The 19,557-nt window shown below is 39.1% G+C and overlaps 1 protein-coding gene across 1 annotated transcript; it reads left to right on the top strand.

Annotated features, from left to right (window-relative positions):
- Positions 1-1,701: 1,701 nt before the first annotated feature.
- ttll10 (tubulin tyrosine ligase-like family, member 10) lies at positions 1,702-19,150 on the top strand. Its single transcript, XM_055223157.1, has 12 exons — positions 1,702-2,016; positions 13,838-14,199; positions 14,931-15,075; positions 15,147-15,265; positions 15,395-15,515; positions 15,967-16,052; positions 16,657-16,840; positions 16,924-17,095; positions 17,514-17,654; positions 17,942-18,058; positions 18,136-18,229; positions 18,569-19,150. The coding sequence occupies exons 2-12, from the start codon at positions 13,863-13,865 to the stop codon at positions 19,030-19,032; spliced, it is 1,980 nt and encodes a 659-aa protein (XP_055079132.1). The 5' UTR covers positions 1,702-2,016; positions 13,838-13,862; the 3' UTR covers positions 19,033-19,150.
- Positions 19,151-19,557: the final 407 nt, after the last annotated feature.

Genomic DNA, 19,557 nt, shown 5'->3' with positions numbered 1-19,557 from the left:
AAATGTAATCACATTGCGATCAAATTGATCACTGTTCTCCTGGGCAGTATGCAAGTGATTTTAAGTTCAGACTTGACAAAAATGACTTGCTACAAACAACCTCAGAATGTAAGAAAAGTATTTCAATAATAAAGATAACCAACAAAAAAGATAACTAATATAGATTTTAGTTTTTTTACATAAGGCCTCTTGGAGCCTGAGAGGTCCAACAATGGCTTGCTCCATCTTAGCGGTGTGGCTGAGTTTGCCCTGTGCCACGCCCCTCCTGAAACAGGATCTGGCTCTGGCTTTGTGCTCATTGTGGAGAGTCTAATCTGGACAATTACACCTGGAGAGCGAGAGATTCTGCAGCCCCAACACCAGACTCAGGATTAGGGTCTGTGCCTGAGGGCCGTCCCAGTGCCCCCACCCAACAGCCTACACACTGAAACCGCTGCGGGCTCTGCTGACTCTTAGCAGCTTTGTTCACCTGTCAACCTGCCTGCCACTCTGCCTGCTCATTCTTCAACCCAGAGGTGGAGAAATCACATCTAATCTGTACCCAAGTATTACTGCTTCAAAATATGATTCAAGTGAGAAAAAGTTTTGTCACTCTAGTAATTTTGTTTATAAAACAGAATGTATAGTGCATGTATGTAGCGACTACATGTAATATATTAAAATAGCTTTTATTCATCTTATGACTACGTGGTTTAGGACAGTCATAATTACTACTAACACTTCTTTTGAGATTTGTATTTTGTAATAATTGTATTTGATTTTTCCCTAAAACCTAAGGGTTTTGAGTATATTTTATAATCTTTAGAAAATTATAATTCTTACTTATCCATAAAAATGAGGACCATGGTCATAGCAATTAACTATTTAAAACTAAATATTACATGTTTTGAATAGTGAAAAGTAATATAACAGGAAGCTGAGTCCCATGAACACAATCTACAGACCCTCTGAAAGGTTTGCCAAGAAATTTAGAATGTGAAATTTACTAAACAAGATGGACATTTAAAATGAATCTGTTATTTTTTAAAAGGTACTTTCACAAGCCCAACACATTGGACACCTTTCAATGTCTAAGCTGGGTTATTTCTTTTTAATCCTACTTTATCTTTTCACATGTAGATAAGCTATAGTAATAACTTGTGCTTCTCATTTAGGACTGCAGAAGGTGGGCATAGACTTTTAGAGACAAAGCAGACAAGGAGCAAAGGGCAGGTATTTCAAGTTATGGCGGACGTTTGCAGTTGAGAAGTAGGCTAAGGTTTACACAGGTCATAAAAGTTATACCATATGAAATGTTTTTGAACTATTATGTGGCCTTTTGAGTTTTGGGAGGTCAGCCTGGACAAGAAGGGTGTGTACAGTGGTTGCAGATGATGGTGGCCCTGCTGTTGTGTGCATTATAATAGGAACAGAGGACGTTGTTCCCACAGAAGCTGGAGCTGACATCATAAAAAACACACAACAAGGTACCTGGGGGCTGATGGGCGGGTGGAGGTGAGCAGGCCCGGGTGGGGGGAGGTTTCGGCCCAGCTACGATTGGATGAGGGCGGCGTGAGGGACACACCTGTAAGCGCCAGAGGCTAAGGAGATTGGCTGTGAGCTGAAAATTACACCTGTGGGGGGAGAAGGGAGGAGGGGGGTCAGACTACATGTAAACCAAGCCCTTTACAAACTCAGCCTCTGTCTTCTGGAGGAGCTTAAGCGACGAACAGTAGCAGGAGGAGCAGCGGAGAAGGAAAAAACAAGTTGTGTTGGTTAGCGTGGAGGCAGTGACGCGCTTCCAACTGGTTGGGTCTGTTCCGGGGCTTGGCTTGGCGGCTGCATCTACCTGAAAAGGGACAACCTTTTTTCCTCCTTTTCTGAGCTCCACTTCAGAGGTCGACCGTCCTTCAGCGCTAGCAGGAAAGAGGAAGACTAGCCAGCGCGGCGACAACAACCCCCATACAATGATGCCTCTTGTCTTGGGTTTCTGGCTTGATGAACGCACCTGCAAAAGGACTGGGTAAATTCACTAAGGTGATCTCTTCTTTGTCTCCATCTTAAAGAGTCAAATTGACGTCACAACCTGTTGCTTGCATAGGGATAAGGACTTTTTCCATTGCTGAGGTACAGGAAACGTTCGTAAAACAATTTAGGTCACGTTGAGAAGCCTTTGGCGATTGTTTTCTGATATAGGAAGGGCCCAGCTAGTTTCGATGGGAAGCGAAAATAATGTGTATCAGATTCCAGCTCTATTTAAGCGGAGAGAAAGAAGGGAAGACAATAGAAGTCAACGCTCATTCCTAAACTGGATAGACCAGTTGGGGCAGGTAAAGGCAAACTGCCAGACTTGTCAGAGGATATGAAGACATGGCTGTTTGTGAGTTCAAATGTGTCTGACCAGGACTCTTCTACACAAGATGGTATGACACCGTTTTACTACACGGATAGCATTAGCTGCCTCGTGCTAAGTCATAGAGTTCAGAGCTGAATATACAAGCCGCTTTCCTTTACAACCTGTTGCACACCACAGCCCAAGTCCATGCTATTCTATTTCCAGCTCTTCCTAGTAGAGATAGTTAACTTTTAGCCAAACTTTTACTGCTTCTCTCTATTGCTTTTCGATTCAACAAATGCTTGGCCATTTCAGAAAAAGGAAGTTTCGAGTGAGGAGAGTTTTTCCTGCCTTCGAGGTCTGGCTGCAAGTTGAGACAGAATTGGATTTATCTGTTTTCTCGGTACAAGTGAGAAGGATAGTGTTTTTAGCCCGCTCCGAGGCTATACATCTTAGCACAAGTTTAGGAAGAGGGCAAAGTGGAGGGAAAATGTCGCCTTAGCGTCTACTGTACGGTGCTGAGTGCAGACTGAGGTGGAGGGCTGTGATTGGTGGACAGGGAACATTTGTGCATTTCTTTCATACACTTGAAAAACAGTGTGTCACATGAGTGCACAAGGCTGTTTAAAGATTTCTCTTTACTAAAAAGAAAGTGGTAGTAATTTATTTTAAGTTCATCGGGTCTCAGGGGATTTGAGGTAAGGCTAATGCTAGGCTAGGGTATTATTACAGAAATGGCAATAGCAGTAGATATGCTCAGCTAGTTTTTTGATTAGGCAGTAATAATTTTAGATTGATTAATGGCAAACTGTTAATTAAATAATTATATTAAAAAAATTAATTTGTGGTTTTAACAAAATGTCTGTTTCACACATGGAGATTGTGTGTCACAAAACTAAAGGAACATTATATTTGGTAACCAAATTTGTTCAACATTTTATTACTACTTTGAAATTATTCAAAACAGAAAAGCTGATGAAACAAATAACCACTGCAAACCAAAGGGGGAGGGGGCATAATGTAAATCTGAATCTGTCTGACCTATACAGTAGCTGAAACCGTAGGCACCAAAGCATCATGACGTGTGCATCATGATGAGGTTGGTCCTGATTTACTCTCCACTAGGTGGCGCTGATATAAGCTCTGGACTTAACTACAGTTTTGGGTTTCCCTGACATTGTTTTCTCACAAAGGCAACAAGTATTGATTAAGGGGCAGGCCAGTTTACCTATGGGGTAGTTCACCTCTCATGCAGCGGAGTCACATTCCAACACAGGGGGCTGAGTTACCTGAGCACACCTCACCACTAGTGTCTGATAGTGGAGCACTAGGAAACCTCACAGCCCACTCTCCTACAGCAGAACACTTGGAGTATGGCTTGAGAGCTAACTTAGAGAAAAGGTCTCTGGTCATAGATGGCTTTGATGAGGTACTCATTTTACAACCTGCTTTAATCCTCTGTTCTAATATGTTTCGTTCTTTCTCTTCCTGTGCTCTTTCTTCTTCAGAAGGCTGCTGCACTGGTTTATAATGCTGATGATTAACTAAATAGTTGGGAGAGCGCTCTGCTTGGCTTTCTCATTTCACGAGGCCTGCCTAACCATAAGGAAGACGCCGCGTTCTCAGGCAGTGGGCTGGAAATTCAAGACCTTGTTTCCCTCTCTTCTCTTTTTGTCTGCCTCCACCCCACACTTTCTTTGGTTGCGTTACATTCTTTCCTTGGGGTACTTTTCATGACGGTAAGGTTACAGGTGCATTCTCTGTTTTCTCTCTCCACCTTCATCCTGATCTATTCTCTCTCTCCCTCCCCCCCGTGCTCTACTTCTGCAGTGCTTGAAGGACCAGGCTTTTCGAAACTAACATTATGTCTTTGTACTTTTACGTCTTTACTAATACAAGTAAAGCAAATTCTATTGGTTTATAGTAGACACCTTTGTTGAATTCACTGGAACTCGTCACTGTATGCTAAGTGTGGCATGTTGTCGGTAAAATCATTAACAATAATGTCATTATGTTGTGGACAGTTTAGAGTATTTTACACTGCCTACCTGTGAAAGAGCTGTGTTATTCAGTAAGCTAGTGCTGTTTCAGTGACCTTCTGCACACACGGCTATAGCTCAGGTCGGGCTGAGCAGCATTCCATCAGCCTTTCATCACTTGGCAAACACAAAGAGGTCCACCAACGGAAAACCACCAAAATGGCTTTTAAGTCTTCATCCTATAAAACATTCCACTGATACAAGAGTAAAACTTGATTAGACCCTAAACTCTGTCTAAATAGTGTTAGAGAGGATATGAAAAGATACAGACAGAATTACCAGCCTCAAGGCCTTGGGCTTGTTGTCATTTTGGAATGGAAGTTTGAAATTAGTAAGCGGCATGTGTTGTGTGAAAAGCAGCCCTCCTAGCTTTGTGGTGCCATAGATTTCGACCAGTCGGAACAGGTTTGGGCAATTATTAACAACTACTGTGGCCCAGTCTTCTGTGACAGCGAGTTTAAACTGAAAAACCAGAAGGAACCCAACAGAATGACCTGGACCATAGCTAGACAGAAGGTTTCTTATGCCTCCTATTTTAACAGACAGAAAATATTTTCATTGTTTGTCTGTCAAAACTTTCAAAAGACTAATTTACAAATGTTAAGCTTTAATCTTTTGAAGAGTTCCTTTTTTCAGCAAAAGTATGTAAGAATAGCCAATTTATTACAACCCTTTTTAGTAAAGTATTTATGTCTTTTACTGATATCCAGGTGATTATCTCCATCTTACGAGGCAGCATTGGATTTCATATCTCTTCTCTAATACTGCCTGGTAATGATGATGATAGCCATCTTCTGACTGCGTCCAGGACAACCGTGGAGCATCACTAGCATCCTCCTAGCTTAGCCTGGAGTTACCTTCAGTGGAGCAGCGGCACAACAAAAGGCTCTCTGGACCCATCTTACCTGACAGTGCTGGATTGTACAACTGTTGTTCTAACACTGTCTGGTAACGATGTTTCCTGGGTGACCATAAATCCTACAGTAGTTACAAAATAAATCAGGTGTTTACACTACAAGTTGTTCAAGGCAAGCGTAGTACTGGAAAAACTAGTTTGCGTGTAATTAGCACATTTTATTTTTATATTTAGTATGTATGGATTTATGTCTTTTATGCACGCTTACCCTGAAAGGTCAGCTATTACGTTTCAATCTGTTTGCTCACTTCCCATGTTCCCTTTTTTAAACGTGATATGGCTAACCCCACCCCGCCCAAGTTAAAGAATAGCAGTCAGTTGATGGTTCCACCGGTCTTGCAGGGCGCCGTTTCCTTGTTCCCTCCCACCCATAGTGTTCTCTTTGTGTTGTTTGGCAGTGATTGGTTGGACTGACTTACCTGCGTGGCACATCCTGATACTGACACACAGAGTCACCTGAGGGGGCTGTACTATGAATTGTAGACTAAGCAACCTATCTCTCAGTATTACAAACTGATATTTAGCTGTTTTTTGAGTATATGTCTGGACAGCGATGTAAGTTCAATGGCTGAAGCCTTTAAACAGGCATTACTAACAAAGGCAAATAACAGATGTGGCGCTTGCACAGCCCCAGTGTTTGTTTAAGGAGGAGAATTACTCGCAAATATTGAGCCGCGCCTTTATTTGCCCACCCAGCACTATTATCCAAGCAACATTAAACTACGTTTTCTTCATCTGCAATTGGCGTTTAAGAGCTGATTTGTACTGTATACTGTAAGTATACATCAATGTATGTAGTTGTGAGGAAAATTCCCTGAAAGATAGGTTCAGAAGAGGTCATCAGCCTGTCTATTGCATAGATACCAGGAAGTTAGCTTAAGCTGGATAAAACAATGTGGGGAATTAAATGAGTTGCTGTGTGTGTCTACAAAATAAATAAATAAATAAATGCAAGATGAACTAGGCTATAACTATTTGTCACATCCAAACTGATACAACTGCTACATCCTACCTGAACACAGTGTGTCAAATTCAAAATGATAAGGTTAAGCATGATATCAAGATTGAACAATATGCTCTAAATGGTCAGTTCTTTCTTTCTTTTTTTTTTTCTTTTCTTTTTTTTTAGAATTTTGCTCTATTTTTAGAAGTTGTTCTTTGTTTTGGTGTCTGAGCGGGTCTGACTGCTGTCTGCTTTGCTACACTCTCTGTTTCCACCTGCCTCTCCTCCTTGCACAGGTCAGATCTCAGAGGTCACCTTCTGCCTGTTGATAGGCGTCTTACCAGACAAGGTTAGATGTAATTACCGCTGTCTAATACTGTCTGGTAATGCCGTCCATTAAATGGCATTACCTTCTCTATTCCTTCCACCTCTCTGGCTCATATACTGAGGATCTTTGTGTTGACAGAGGGTAGTAGAGGGACACCTTCATATTTATAGTCCTGACAGATGGTGTGATGTTGACTATGGAACTATGATCCTTGCACTGGAAGATGGTGGATTGAAGGGTGTTCTTCCATGTGACATGAGTCAGAGTTTCTCATATTGAGCGTAAATCCAGGAGAATACATAAGCACTGTTTTCTATGTATGGTGTTACTCTGAACTGTAAAGGCACTGTAAAGTGGGGGTGGGGTGGAAGGGTTCGGTAACAACAATATACAGTTATGTCATTGTTTTAATATTTGTACTGATTATGTTTATCTTAAATGTACAGATTTCTGAATATGTAATAAATAAATAAAAAATACTATAAAAAGCATTCTATCTTCTTTTTTTATTTCAATTGAAAACAAAATTTTCTACTCTACTATATTGTAAGAATAAAAAAATTTCAAACTAAAAATAATATGCATCTCTGTACCAAAGCAATATGTTTCATTTTACTAGTACACGTCATTTATTATGGATTAACTTAAAATAAAGATTTTAAATACTATAAATGTTTAAGAATCTTGGCTGTGTAGATCTCTCTGTGGTCAGTTTGAAGTCTTTGCCGGGCCAGACCGGAATGCCAAACCCAAGTCAAGTATGGATCAGGTTTCCTGTGAACAGAGCTTCTTTTTAAATGCCCTGATTTACCCATGAAGTCCCCCCCATCAGCTAAGCCTTCATTGTACCGCACTCTACAGCAGTAAGCTAAGCTAGCATGGCAACTGCAAGTACAAGGCATGTTTTCACTGCCAGCCCTGGAGTAAATATACTGTGGCTACATAGAGCAGGTGCGGATGTCTACAGACCTGAGTATACTTCATTAAGATCATAGTCCCTATATACTGTCCTAGGAGCGCACAGATACTGTACAGCCACACTGTATAATTAGGCCTGTTAGCTCAGGGCTTCAGTTGACTGGTTAAATGCAGCCCTGATTTTATCAACTGGTTCACAAATACAAAAAACATTCAGCCGTTGTGCCTCAAGGCTTCATTGATCTCAGAAGACTCCGTATTTCTTATCTCATTCTTTCTGTGGTGGTGAGCATGGACATTTTGACCAAGATGTAACAGTGAGCTAAGCTTTCCTCAGCCTTCAGCAGCTCAGGTGGTTTCAATAATCAATTTGGAAAGTAGTCCAGAGAAAGAATAAAGAAATAGAGTGTAGTATGTATAAAATATTCAATTATACTCCAAACAATTGTTGGGTTTACAAGCTCTTAGGGCTTTATGCAATATTAGGCAATAGTCTAGATATTAGGATTATCTCGACTACAGGGTTGGACGTTATTAAGTCAAATTCCTTCTTCCAAACTCAAAGACCTTACTCAAAGAGGATTGATAGTAGACCTCTCAGTTAAAAAGACCCAAGCTGATCACTGACGATTAGAAATGACAGACTCAAACCCTATTAAAATTTGATGCATTCCGCGTGCTATAATATTTCTCTCTAAGGCATCCCATGGGGCAAACACCTTTTACAACCTGTATATGTTTGGCTTTACATTCTCTATGCATTTTTATGTACTTCTAATGTAACATTTTTAAATCATATTTATATCAACTACCCAAACAGAAGTGTGTCTGGCTGATGTGGATTACCTCTGTGATGTCACACATTCTATCACATTCCTGGTTGGCAGCGAGCATGGAGAAGATTCCTGCACTGGTCTGTGCATGCTTGGTGTAGTCAGACTAGATTCCTGCATGAGGGTAGCTTCACACAGAAGAAACCCGACATAATCTCACACGTCTCGTCTGCGAATGTCAAAGCTGGAGGTTCTCTGCAAAAATACTAAAATACAGTTAATGGGTTCAACTTGATTTTTAAACAATAAATAATACAAAATGAGAGGAGACAAATTTGACCTGATATTAATAGATGGAGTGTATCAACAAATGCAATCACCCAAAAAATTATACTAAAACTAAAATAAATATTTCATATGAGTTTTGAACAATACATTAATTTGACATGTACAGGATGTGGGAGCATAGAGCTGACCCCAACATACCCACATTATATTTAAGAGCACAGTCAGAAATTGTTTAGGTATTTCTGAGAAAAGTAAAAGCAAGCAAGTAGAATATGATCCATGGGTAAAAGACTTTCTTCTTAGCACATTTGTTCAGTTAGCTTTAGCATTAGCTTTAGCATTAGCTTCGCTCCATTGTATTTATTTTAGCATAGGCTAGGCTAGCATAACAATTAACGTTATAGCTATCACCCTAATAGATCCACGCCAGCCACCAGTCTAGTGGTGTGAACGTTAATCACAACTTCTGTGTTGATTTGACTGGATTTCCATTGCCAGTGTTGAAAAGGCTAACTACCATGTAGCTATAGTAGGTATCTGAAATTCATTAAATTAATCGGTGCTGTCTATTTTTGTTGACTTCTAACATCATCTATCCTAAATTTTAATGTCAGCAGTATGTTTTATAAGTATTCAGTTTTATAGCTGGGGAAAGAGAAATCTAGCAGTGTTGGATACATACCCTTTGAGTATTGCCATTTTGTTCCAGGTGTGACGAGACTGAGGATGTGAAGATTTTCCTCAGTTTGTGCTCTTGCCAGGTAGTAAACTCACCATGTCAAGTTTATGAAAAGAGATTTACATCTGCTTTACATTTACATTCTAACTTGAAATACGTCAGATGATACCAGTATTTGATACCAGCTGATCCAATTGTCATGATTATATTACTACAAAGGTAATAGCCTACAAATAAAAAAGTAAGAAAGTACTATTCCTTCCACTGAGAAATTGTGCACTTCAAAACCTATTCTGCCTGCACCTAAAGAATCATATCAACTAGGCATATTATACAAACAAGAAAAACAGCATTTTATACTGTAGGTAAATGGTGATATCAGAATCAGTTAGCTATTGGCATCCTTTATACACCCATCAAATTGAAAGAAAAACATCTTTTTGGTTCCCATCTTTACTCAGAACCACTGCTACTGGTTCTCTCCACAGCTAAAAGTTATCTGCTAAAAGATATTTACCTAACATGCCAAAGATATGCTATTCAAGGATAAAAATAAATAAATAAATAAATCCCTAGGCTACTTATTGTTGGGGAAAGCATAAGAGCAGGTCAGCCAATCTATACCCCATTAGTACTGATTAACATGACTGATTGCTAACCTGTAAGCTATTGTCGACTCCAATGTTGAGTTTCGGTGTCAACTGGGTTTTAGTGAAATTTGATGACTTTGTGTTGTGCGTTTGTCACCAGTGTGAATGAGTACACACAGACCCTGGGAACGTGCTGTACCCCCTTCCTTCGCCAGTGTAATTCTGTAAGGAAATCATGAATAGTGGGACACAGAGAGACCCTATTGAGCACAGTCTTTCTTTACATTGTAACTTAACTCCAGACCTTCCACTATAACACTTTGACAAGGAGAATCCCTGAAAATAATGGGTTGTGTAGGGACACCATTGCTGCAGGCTGCATCCCTGTAATTGCTGAGCGTTTCCTGGTGGAATAGACAGTTGAGATGACATGGGAATGGGCGAGTCTCCATGGCTAAGAGCGTGTAGCAGACAAACTACATTTAAGCAGAAGGCATCAATGAATCATGGCCGCCATACATAAACCTGTTTTAAACCTGGCATAACTATTACATGTACAAATCCTGTGAACTTTGCAATCTTCAAATAGCACTGACTTTTCGGTCATGGTGATTCCTGAAAGAAAAGTAGCCAAAGGAATTTTATTGTTATTAAAATAAAAAGGGAAAGTACAGTAACATTACATTGATTATCATTATTAATTAGTCCCCTTTAAGTCCAGTATGAACTGGATAAGTTCCTGTTTCTGAATGTGATTATTCCTCTTATCTTCAGTGAAGCTTCCTGACCAGATTTCATAGATTAGCTTTGTGATTTTATGCCATGAAATATTTCCATGTGTGCATTGTCATGTTCAATAGAAGCGCTGGCAGGCTCTTGGCAGATGGTGAAGCTCCAGGTCAACGGGGCTGTAAAACAAACCCTATGTCTTTGTCCACCTACGCAGCACTTTGTACACTGTGTCTATCAGATGGCACTTTTTATCAAGGTGTGGCTGACTGGGAAACATAACATGGCTCATAAACAAGGAATAAAAGCGGGCTGCTAACTGCTCTGCTCTCTCTACATGAGCATTTCCAACTGGCTGCTTCTCTGCTTGGTTTGACAAAATTTGGTGTCTCTTACTCTTATTGTTCCCAGTTTCATGTTAGAATTTATTCTTTATCTTGTTCAGGACCACAGAGGATGGACTAAGCAAGCCCATCCAGATTTTCAAACCAGTTAGACCAGCTTGATGTGGTTTTAGTGGTCAATTTTGGATTTTAAACGTCTGCATGCCTGACTTTAAAAGCTTGTTTCCTGAAATATGCATTATATTTAAGCACATACTGTCTTTATATTGAGCTTCATATTGTCACCCAGAACTCAGAGTGTTAGCTGCATGGCAAACCTGTTTTATTGTTTGTGGCTACATCCTGTCATAAGAAACTGTTAACCAGCAACACATTCAGATTGAAAGAGTTATAAAAAACATTATTATAATTCAAATTAATTAAATGTAAGGTTAAGGTACACTATATTGTCCCAGTAGGGAGATTTGTCTTCTGCATTTGACGTATCGTCAATACCACTAGGGTGCAGCGTCAAAGTGCTGCTCCAAAGTGCAACGCCAAAGTGCAGCGCCCAGGGATCCATCTCCATGATTTTGTTGCTGGGCTTGGTCAGGACTGCCTTAGGTAGAAGATTTTTAAGCTATGGTGAGTGTTTTGGGTTGATGCGATCATGACAATTAGTGTTATCACAATACTAAAGATCAAAATCTTGATTTTGATACTAAGAAGGTTTGATGCTCAATACAAATTTTATCTTTAATATGACCATATGCTCTTATAATAGTTCTAACATAGATAAACACCATAGAATTATATATTGAAGTCAAAATTTGTTTTATTTGAGTACTTGACATTGGGGGTGTAACACATTTTTTCTCTCCTGCAGTGTGACATGCCTTTGTAGCAAAATATAAAAAATATTTTCAAAAACAAATAAGTTCTACAAGAATTGTAAGGAAGCATTTTCACAAGAATTACATATTTTTTTTAGTAGCTCTTTTAATTTGAGACATTTTAACCTCTCCTGTCTCCCTGCATGGATATTCACAACAAATTTGACATGTCTAATTTTTTTTATAAATTACGATATGTCTATAGTGCTAGTTTAATCATTATGAACTGTCCCATCTTAAACAATATATTTTTACCAATTAGAATGATATTTCTCTCAGAAAATACAGGTGCCACACTGCAGGACATCAAACTGGTGCATGTTCAAATGTTCAAATGTAGTTAGAGTTAGATTTTTGCAAAAATAAATAAATAAATAAATAAATAAATAAATAAATATATATATATATATATATATATATATATATATATATATATATATATATATATATATATATATATATATATATATATATATATATATATATATATATATATATATATATATATATATATTTATTTTTTAATTTAATGTTTTTACTTCACTAAATATTTCCAACAACAAAAGCACTACTAAGGCAGACCATGATTACTTTTCTTACACAGTGGAACACCTGACGTATGAACCTGTTGCTCGAGTGCATGCTGCTGACAGTTTCTTCCACTGAATTTGTAATTGCACGTTTATACCTCGACTGGGCCTTAGAGGCGCCCTCCCTGTCAATTACCAGCCAGTCAGAGGAAGGCGAGAGATTATGAATAATTGCCAATTGTGGCTGGACCTGGGTGTCTCCTCATGAGTCAAAGCTCTCAGACATGGGGTGATTAGTGGATTTGCCAATGCAAGTCAACAACTGCTATGTTGCTCAACCACATACCTTCCATGTATTTGGCAGCAGGCAATATGATTAACTGTATTGTGAGCCAATCCCTGAGAAGAGAAGTAATGATTTTTAACACGTGAAATTCTGTTTCAAACTACATTGTGTTGTACAATAATAGGGTGGTGGGATTTGGATTGACAGTGCTCTCTCATGTTTCCATAGGCATCGGCTTAAAGGCAGTTAATATTGGATGAGGCCAAAACTCATAGCTGAGGCAGGATACATAATCTTGAGTCGTTAGTTTGTCCTACTGCTGTTGTAAGATTGAATCTACAAGAGGCCTCTGTTGCTAGGGGTCCCATTACCCTAGTAACCAGTGAGTGTTTACAGCAGTCCAGCAGCTTTGCCTTCTGTGTCCTGGCTCTGGCTGCGGTCAATGAGACGAGCCTATGAGCTCCCCTGTCTGATCAGCGTGGCAGTGGTCCGCTGTATTTTGGACACTAGGTTTTAGATGGGCAAGGGCAGGTGAGTGGTTTATTTTGGATGTCATGTGTGTAACTCTGCTGTTAAGTATCAGACTTAAATGTTTCAGTATTTTGGCCTGCAGCTTTGAATTTTAAGGAAAAGGAGAAAAGGACATTTGCATCCGTTATGTTGCATAGGGGTTTTAAAGGATCCAATAACTTAAAATATGGTAATACGGTACAGTATTCTAAAATCCCAAAATGTTATTCTCCAAATTACTTTAAAAAGTCAAATGTGCATAATACACACAATATGCAATATAACAAAAGGGCAGTAACTGTAAAAGGCTGTTGAACTAACATTGTATTTATTTATTTATCAGGATCATGTACAAATAGATTAAGCATAAAAGCAGAGATGCTAGTACCAGATTATAACTTAACAGCCACCGAACTCTCACCCTGCCTTGATTCATCATCACATTCATCATCATTATCTGTGGTCAACCTTGGCAATTTTTTTCCTGTACTGTAATTCTTTTTTTTATTTCATAAAACATGACAAATTGAGAGTGTGAATTTTAAGATGAATTAGACTTATTTTACTACAGCTAAATAAGATACAGTCAAATCTAAATGTGATGTAGTTCTTTCCAAACTGCATCAGACAGAGTTCATCGGGCCCCTCCTATGCTTGTATTTAAATTCTGTTGTGAATCAAATCCATTTTACTTAGAAATAAAATCAGGCAGTGTATTGTGTTATAGAGATGAGTAAATACAGCTCACAGACTTGTTCTATGTGGTGTGATTCCACAGCACAGATCTCTGACTGAAAACGGTAATGAGCCGTGACACAGCCATGTCAGCAGGCCGCAGAGAGGATGAGCTGTGTGAGGGGCCGATAAACCACACACCAAACAATGAGCAGGAGGAGGTGCCTGCACCACCTGATCCACCAACGGGAAAGGAAGTGATGTCACCAGGTGCAGCAGAGCAAGAGCAGCTGGAGGAGGGGGGCTGTGAGCATCCACACCAGGTTGCCTCAGCAATGGGACAGTCCTGTCCGCCTGACCCGCAAATAGGACAGGAAGTGATATCATCAGCTAAAAAGGCTCATGGACAGAGACCCAGCTATGAACGCTCACCTGTGAGTCCAGTGAGGAGAGAGAGGACGTCAGGTGTGTCTGGAGGATATTTAAATGCAAAATCAGTAAAACGTTTGCTTATCTTTGGGTTTCAAATGATAATGATTGCCAAAATGTTACATATAAAAGGAATCTGAAATCCATTAATACAGTATCTTATAACACTACAGTCAAAAATAGGAATGAAATCAGTTATTTGGCACATTCTCTAAACTGTTTAATCTTATTTGAATAAAATAAAAAGCATCACAAAAAGACATTTACTGTCTTTACTTTTACAGAGCAATATATCTACCTTTCAAGGTCCTATATTACACATAATTGACTCTTGTGAGCTTTAAGCCATGCTAGAACATTGTTACCTCCTCAAATACATACCTGGAACTCTGTTTTGTTTCATTCACTCATGTTTGAGTAACCCTTTATTATTTGTCTGTTTACATCTCCAAAGCTCAAAATTCTGTGTTCCAACTAGTAAAGGTGTATGGAGTTTAAAAAGTGAAGCACTTCCTGTATTACCACATGACATCACAAGGTGGGATAGAGTGTTTTCTGTTTGAGAGAAGAACTCACCCTAAACATGCAGAGTTTGTGTGTTAAACATGTGTAAATGAACCAAAACACAAGTCTGGGTATCTTAGTGATGAGGAAACAACATAATAACGTAGATTAAAAAAATGTAATATGGGCCATTTAAAGAATGAGATAAAGTATCCTTATAAAGCTTTACTCTTCTTTAATATTTACCATGTTTATGTCTATAGTTTTAGGCTTATCTGTGTGTATCAGAGCAGTACGTACATGGCCTCTTGCCAGAACCATCAGCTCTTACCCAGTCAAGAGAGGACAGCTGGAGAAACCTCAGAGTGGGCCTTTCTACTTCTTTGGAGGAGCAAATGGAGCAGATATGTGCGACTAATCTTCACAAGCTTTTCAGACATAGTAAATAGTTTGGTCTTTAAGTTATGTTATTTCTTCAGTGTGTGCAGTTACTGTGAAAGCAAAGGCTGGACAAGGATCTATAACAAACAACGAGAAGATTGCAGACTCAAGTGGTGTGAGTCCAGGTCCCCAGCCAACTACAGCAACTTCAGACCAGGTGAAGACTGTGACACTGCCACTAAAATAATGTTATCCTTAATGTTACCTATTTGTGCAGCTACAATAAGTAATTTCTCTTTATTCTTTAATAACAATAATTTGCAGTAGCATATTCATTTCTCTCCAGGTGAACAGTTAATTTTCCAGATTCCAAATAATAACGTTCTGACCACAAAGATTGGCCTTCTCAGCAGCCTCAGGGAGTACGAGAGAGTCAGCAGCAAAGTCAAGCATGGTCAAGGCATCAGGTAAAATGGGTTTTCATGTAGAAATAAACAATAGAGTTTGTACCTCTAGGCAAATAAACAGTATATTCAGTACTGTTTACACATACAGAACATTTCAGATTCTTCTGTATGTTTGAATCTTTTCAACAGATTGTCTAAGAAAAAAGTAGTTTGAACAGTTACAGAGCATTTGCTTTTACCTTTTAGATCTAGGACAAACAAATGGGATGAAAATATCTTCAAATAGTGTGCCTTTACTAAACCAGCTGATTGTTTGTAGGATTACCCAGATATCAGAACTGAGTGAACCCTTCAATGACACATGATTAATACTGAACACATATTAATGCAGAGGGTAAATAGCCCACTAGAGAAAAAATGTATACATGAAAGGTCTTTGTTGTAAATCATAGTTTTAAAATAAATACATTTTAAAATATAGATTTCTTTGGTTTTGGTGCTTTTTTTGCAGAAGACTTCAAATGGATGAGTTTATTCCGACCACATACCGCATGGACATGAGAGAAGAGAGAGAAGCCTTTTTCTCACTGCAGGAAGGTCGGTCCTCTCACCCCCACTGGTATGACTGAACCTATGTTGTGTGTATTGTGTAATGTGGCAGAACAAACCAAACAATGGTCTGAGACAGAGCTACAGTTTATCCACCCCATTGTTGAGGCTGTTGCTATGGAGATTGTTTAATCACGGAAAATAACGAGCTCCATCTCCCTTCAGGCTCTGATAAAGTCACCACAGGAACAGGGGTTGCTCTGGAGACAAGTCAGTAGAGGGCAGGACTGAGCACAAACAAGCAGACACTCTAGAGGACGCTAAGATATAATTAGCACTAAATCACAGTTTGTAACAATGGAAATGTTGTTATACGTCAAGAATGAGATTATTGCTAAGGTAAACATATCATTATTAGTATGCCAATAGTCAGTAGTTAACATCATCATTTTACACTACATTTTTTAGCTGGAATCATTCCCCGTTTTCATATAGTCCTTCTTGTGACCTTCAAAATCTAAAAGAAACAATAAAAACAATATTTGTAACTTGTGTCTATAGTACATACAAAACCTTTAGAAGTTGCCTATATGGAACGTGTAAACATATTCTAATGTTCAGTAATTATGTATAAAGTTCTATGCATTTCTAGGTTTGAGCAAAAACCAGAGGCACATGTGGATCTGTAAACCCACCGGCCTGAATCAAGGGCGAGGGATCTTTCTTCTGAAGAGCCCAGAGGATGTGAGTGCATTCAGACACAAACTACAGGATGGAGAGGCTAATCACAAAACACTGCACCACCACCGGCAGCCACAGAAGTACATCGTCCAGAAGTACAAATATTTGAATTTACATGTGATTTTTCAACTGTTTTAATTTAACCTGGTCATGGTAAAATGTGTTTTACTGTACGCAGATACATCCAGAACCCTCTTCTTCTAAAGGGCAGGAAGTTTGATGTGCGGTCCTACCTGATCATTGCCTGTACCACTCCATACATAGTCTTCTTTCGGCACGGTTATGTGCGCCTGACCTGTGACCTTTATGACATAAACACCAACAACATGTCAACCCACCTTACAAACCAAGTAATGCCAATACACGTCTAGTTATTACACCCATGGTATCGTGAGAATTAGAAATAGTTGCTAGTACAAAGGCAAGCATAACTGACATGAATGAAATGGCAGAGTCACACTACATAGACATAAATGCAAAGTATGCATAAGTGCAAAACTGATTCCCCTTCCCTTTCATTTTACTGTAATGCAAAGTTTATTTTGGTTTGGAAAGGATTTGTGATCTCACTTTTCACAGAAACAGTAATAATTGCAAGCTTACAACTAGCACATCCCATCCTCAAAAAAAATGGAAAAATACTGTTTTTGTTTAAATTCTAATTAGATAATGGTTGATTAAATGTGCACACAAAAGCAGAAAACTCACTGTTCTGGTCTGTACCTAATCTGTATGTCTGTGCTCCCCCTGCTGTCCATGTTTTGCCAGTACGTGCAGAAGAAGAACCCTCTGTATAGCCAGCTGAAGGAGGACACAGTGTGGTCCATGGATAGCTTTAACGCCTACGTAAATGACAGGGTTGCAGTTGCTAAGGGCCTGCCCAGGGACTGGGTGCTAGGCCTCTTCACTGTGAGTCTCACTGGGACCAATTACACTGTAATAATAGATGTTCTCAAACCAGATGAGTTAGCTATGGATGAGCTCATTGCTTTTTGGTCAAATAAAAGAGAAGATGATTAGACTAAAAAATAGTTTAAAAATACTTTATTTTACAAATACATAAGTGCATTCATATATTCTTTAATTCACTTTGACTTTGGGCTATAAGCCTTGGAAATTGCTCCCATTTATGAACATGCCGTAACATTTTTTGTGTGCATGTTTTCATTTTCTAATACCTCATCATGTCGAATTAGAAACGTATGCAGCAAATGATGACCCAGTGCTTCCTGTCAGCTAAAGCCAAACTGGACTGCAGACTGGGGTTCTTCGACCTGATTGGCTGTGACTTCATGATTGATGAGGACTTTAATGTGGGTGTTTATGATAAATGTATTGTATATATTTTTCCCCATGAACTCTTCTGTTAATATCTTATTAATTGTTTCAGGTGTGGCTGTTGGAGATGAACTGTAACCCAGCTCTTCACACAAACTGCTCAGTCCTGCAGGAGGTCATCCCCAACATTGTCCACGAGACTCTGGGTGAGTCCTGTCTCTACTCTCAAACAAAGTCAGTTTTGAATACACTGGCAAACTATAATATGTAAATAAAAAGTTTTGTAGATTGATTTGAAAAAAATAAAAATAAAAATATGATCATCGGTCCATATTGTTCAGATATATTGTTTCCAGTGTTAGAAATAACTGAATGGGTCAATGTTGGTCATGAATCATGACTAACATTCACTGGTTCCCATGTTCAGGATTCTTTTTGTGTGTCTAAGTTCAGTCCCAAAGCAAAGCCACTGAATCCACCTTTTGTTTGTATGCCAAGTTTTGTAGAATTGAGATTATGTATATTATCTTTTGTTGCATTTCTAGACTTGACATTGGAGATCTTTAACAAGTGTCGACGTGGACAAAGAATCCTTCCCTTCTCCAGTCAGAAAGACTTTGTCCTACTCTTCAAAGGAGCGTTTCCACCTAATGCAGTCCTCACATGTAACAAGAGCACACCAACACACTGTGATCTGTCCCAGAAGAAGAAGAGCCCAAAGGTGGTCCCCACAAGATGGCAGCCAGACCTCCAGACTGAGTCTTGTGAAATCTCTAAGGAGCTGATTGCAGGAGGTGGTGGAGAATGTAATTCCAACCCTGTGCTGTTGACCTCACCTCCTCAGCCAAATGTTAATGACTCTAGGCCCAGGAAAAAGAAGGTCACACTGATGTTTAGCACAATACAGACCTCCACAGCAGGACCACCTGACCATGTACATGTTAGACCGCCTGAATGTCCTGAAGCTGCAGCTAAAGTGAGAGTGGAAGAAGGGAAGGAAGAACAATGACTCCTCATTTGAAAATCAGAAGCACTCATGACATGTTGACACCTGGCTCTGTTCAGACCGAAGCAGAAGTAGTATGACCCTTTAATTTTGTGCAGTTACAATCTATTATTGTAATCTGAGCCCCATTAACCTGTACCCAAAGTTGATGTAACCCTGAGATGGCAGAAAGCAACAAGAAAATTGTGTGACAAAAGCAAAATGTAATATATTAAAGTCACATGGAATAGTAATCCAGCTGTGGCAATAACTGTGTAATAACTGTGTTTTTTCTCAGAATAATTGCACCGCAAAATGTTACGTTGTAGCATAATGCCCAGTAGCTGATCAATATGGGGCATTGATTGTAAACAGAATTATTCTGTGAATTCTTTGTTGCATTAAATCTGATGGAAAGTCCATCAGTCTGAAATGTCTCATGTCCACTTTTCAAAAGTTACATAAAAGGCTACAGTTATCACTTGCTTTGGGTGTGAGGCTTGTGAGAAGTTTAGAGAAGTCACAGCTCTTTTTCAGCCATCATTAAGA

The sequence above is a fragment of the Periophthalmus magnuspinnatus genome, chromosome 7 (genome assembly GCF_009829125.3).
Source record: "Periophthalmus magnuspinnatus isolate fPerMag1 chromosome 7, fPerMag1.2.pri, whole genome shotgun sequence".
Taxonomy (NCBI): Eukaryota; Metazoa; Chordata; class Actinopteri; order Gobiiformes; family Gobiidae; genus Periophthalmus; species Periophthalmus magnuspinnatus.
This window is presented reverse-complemented; position numbering and strand designations above follow the sequence as displayed.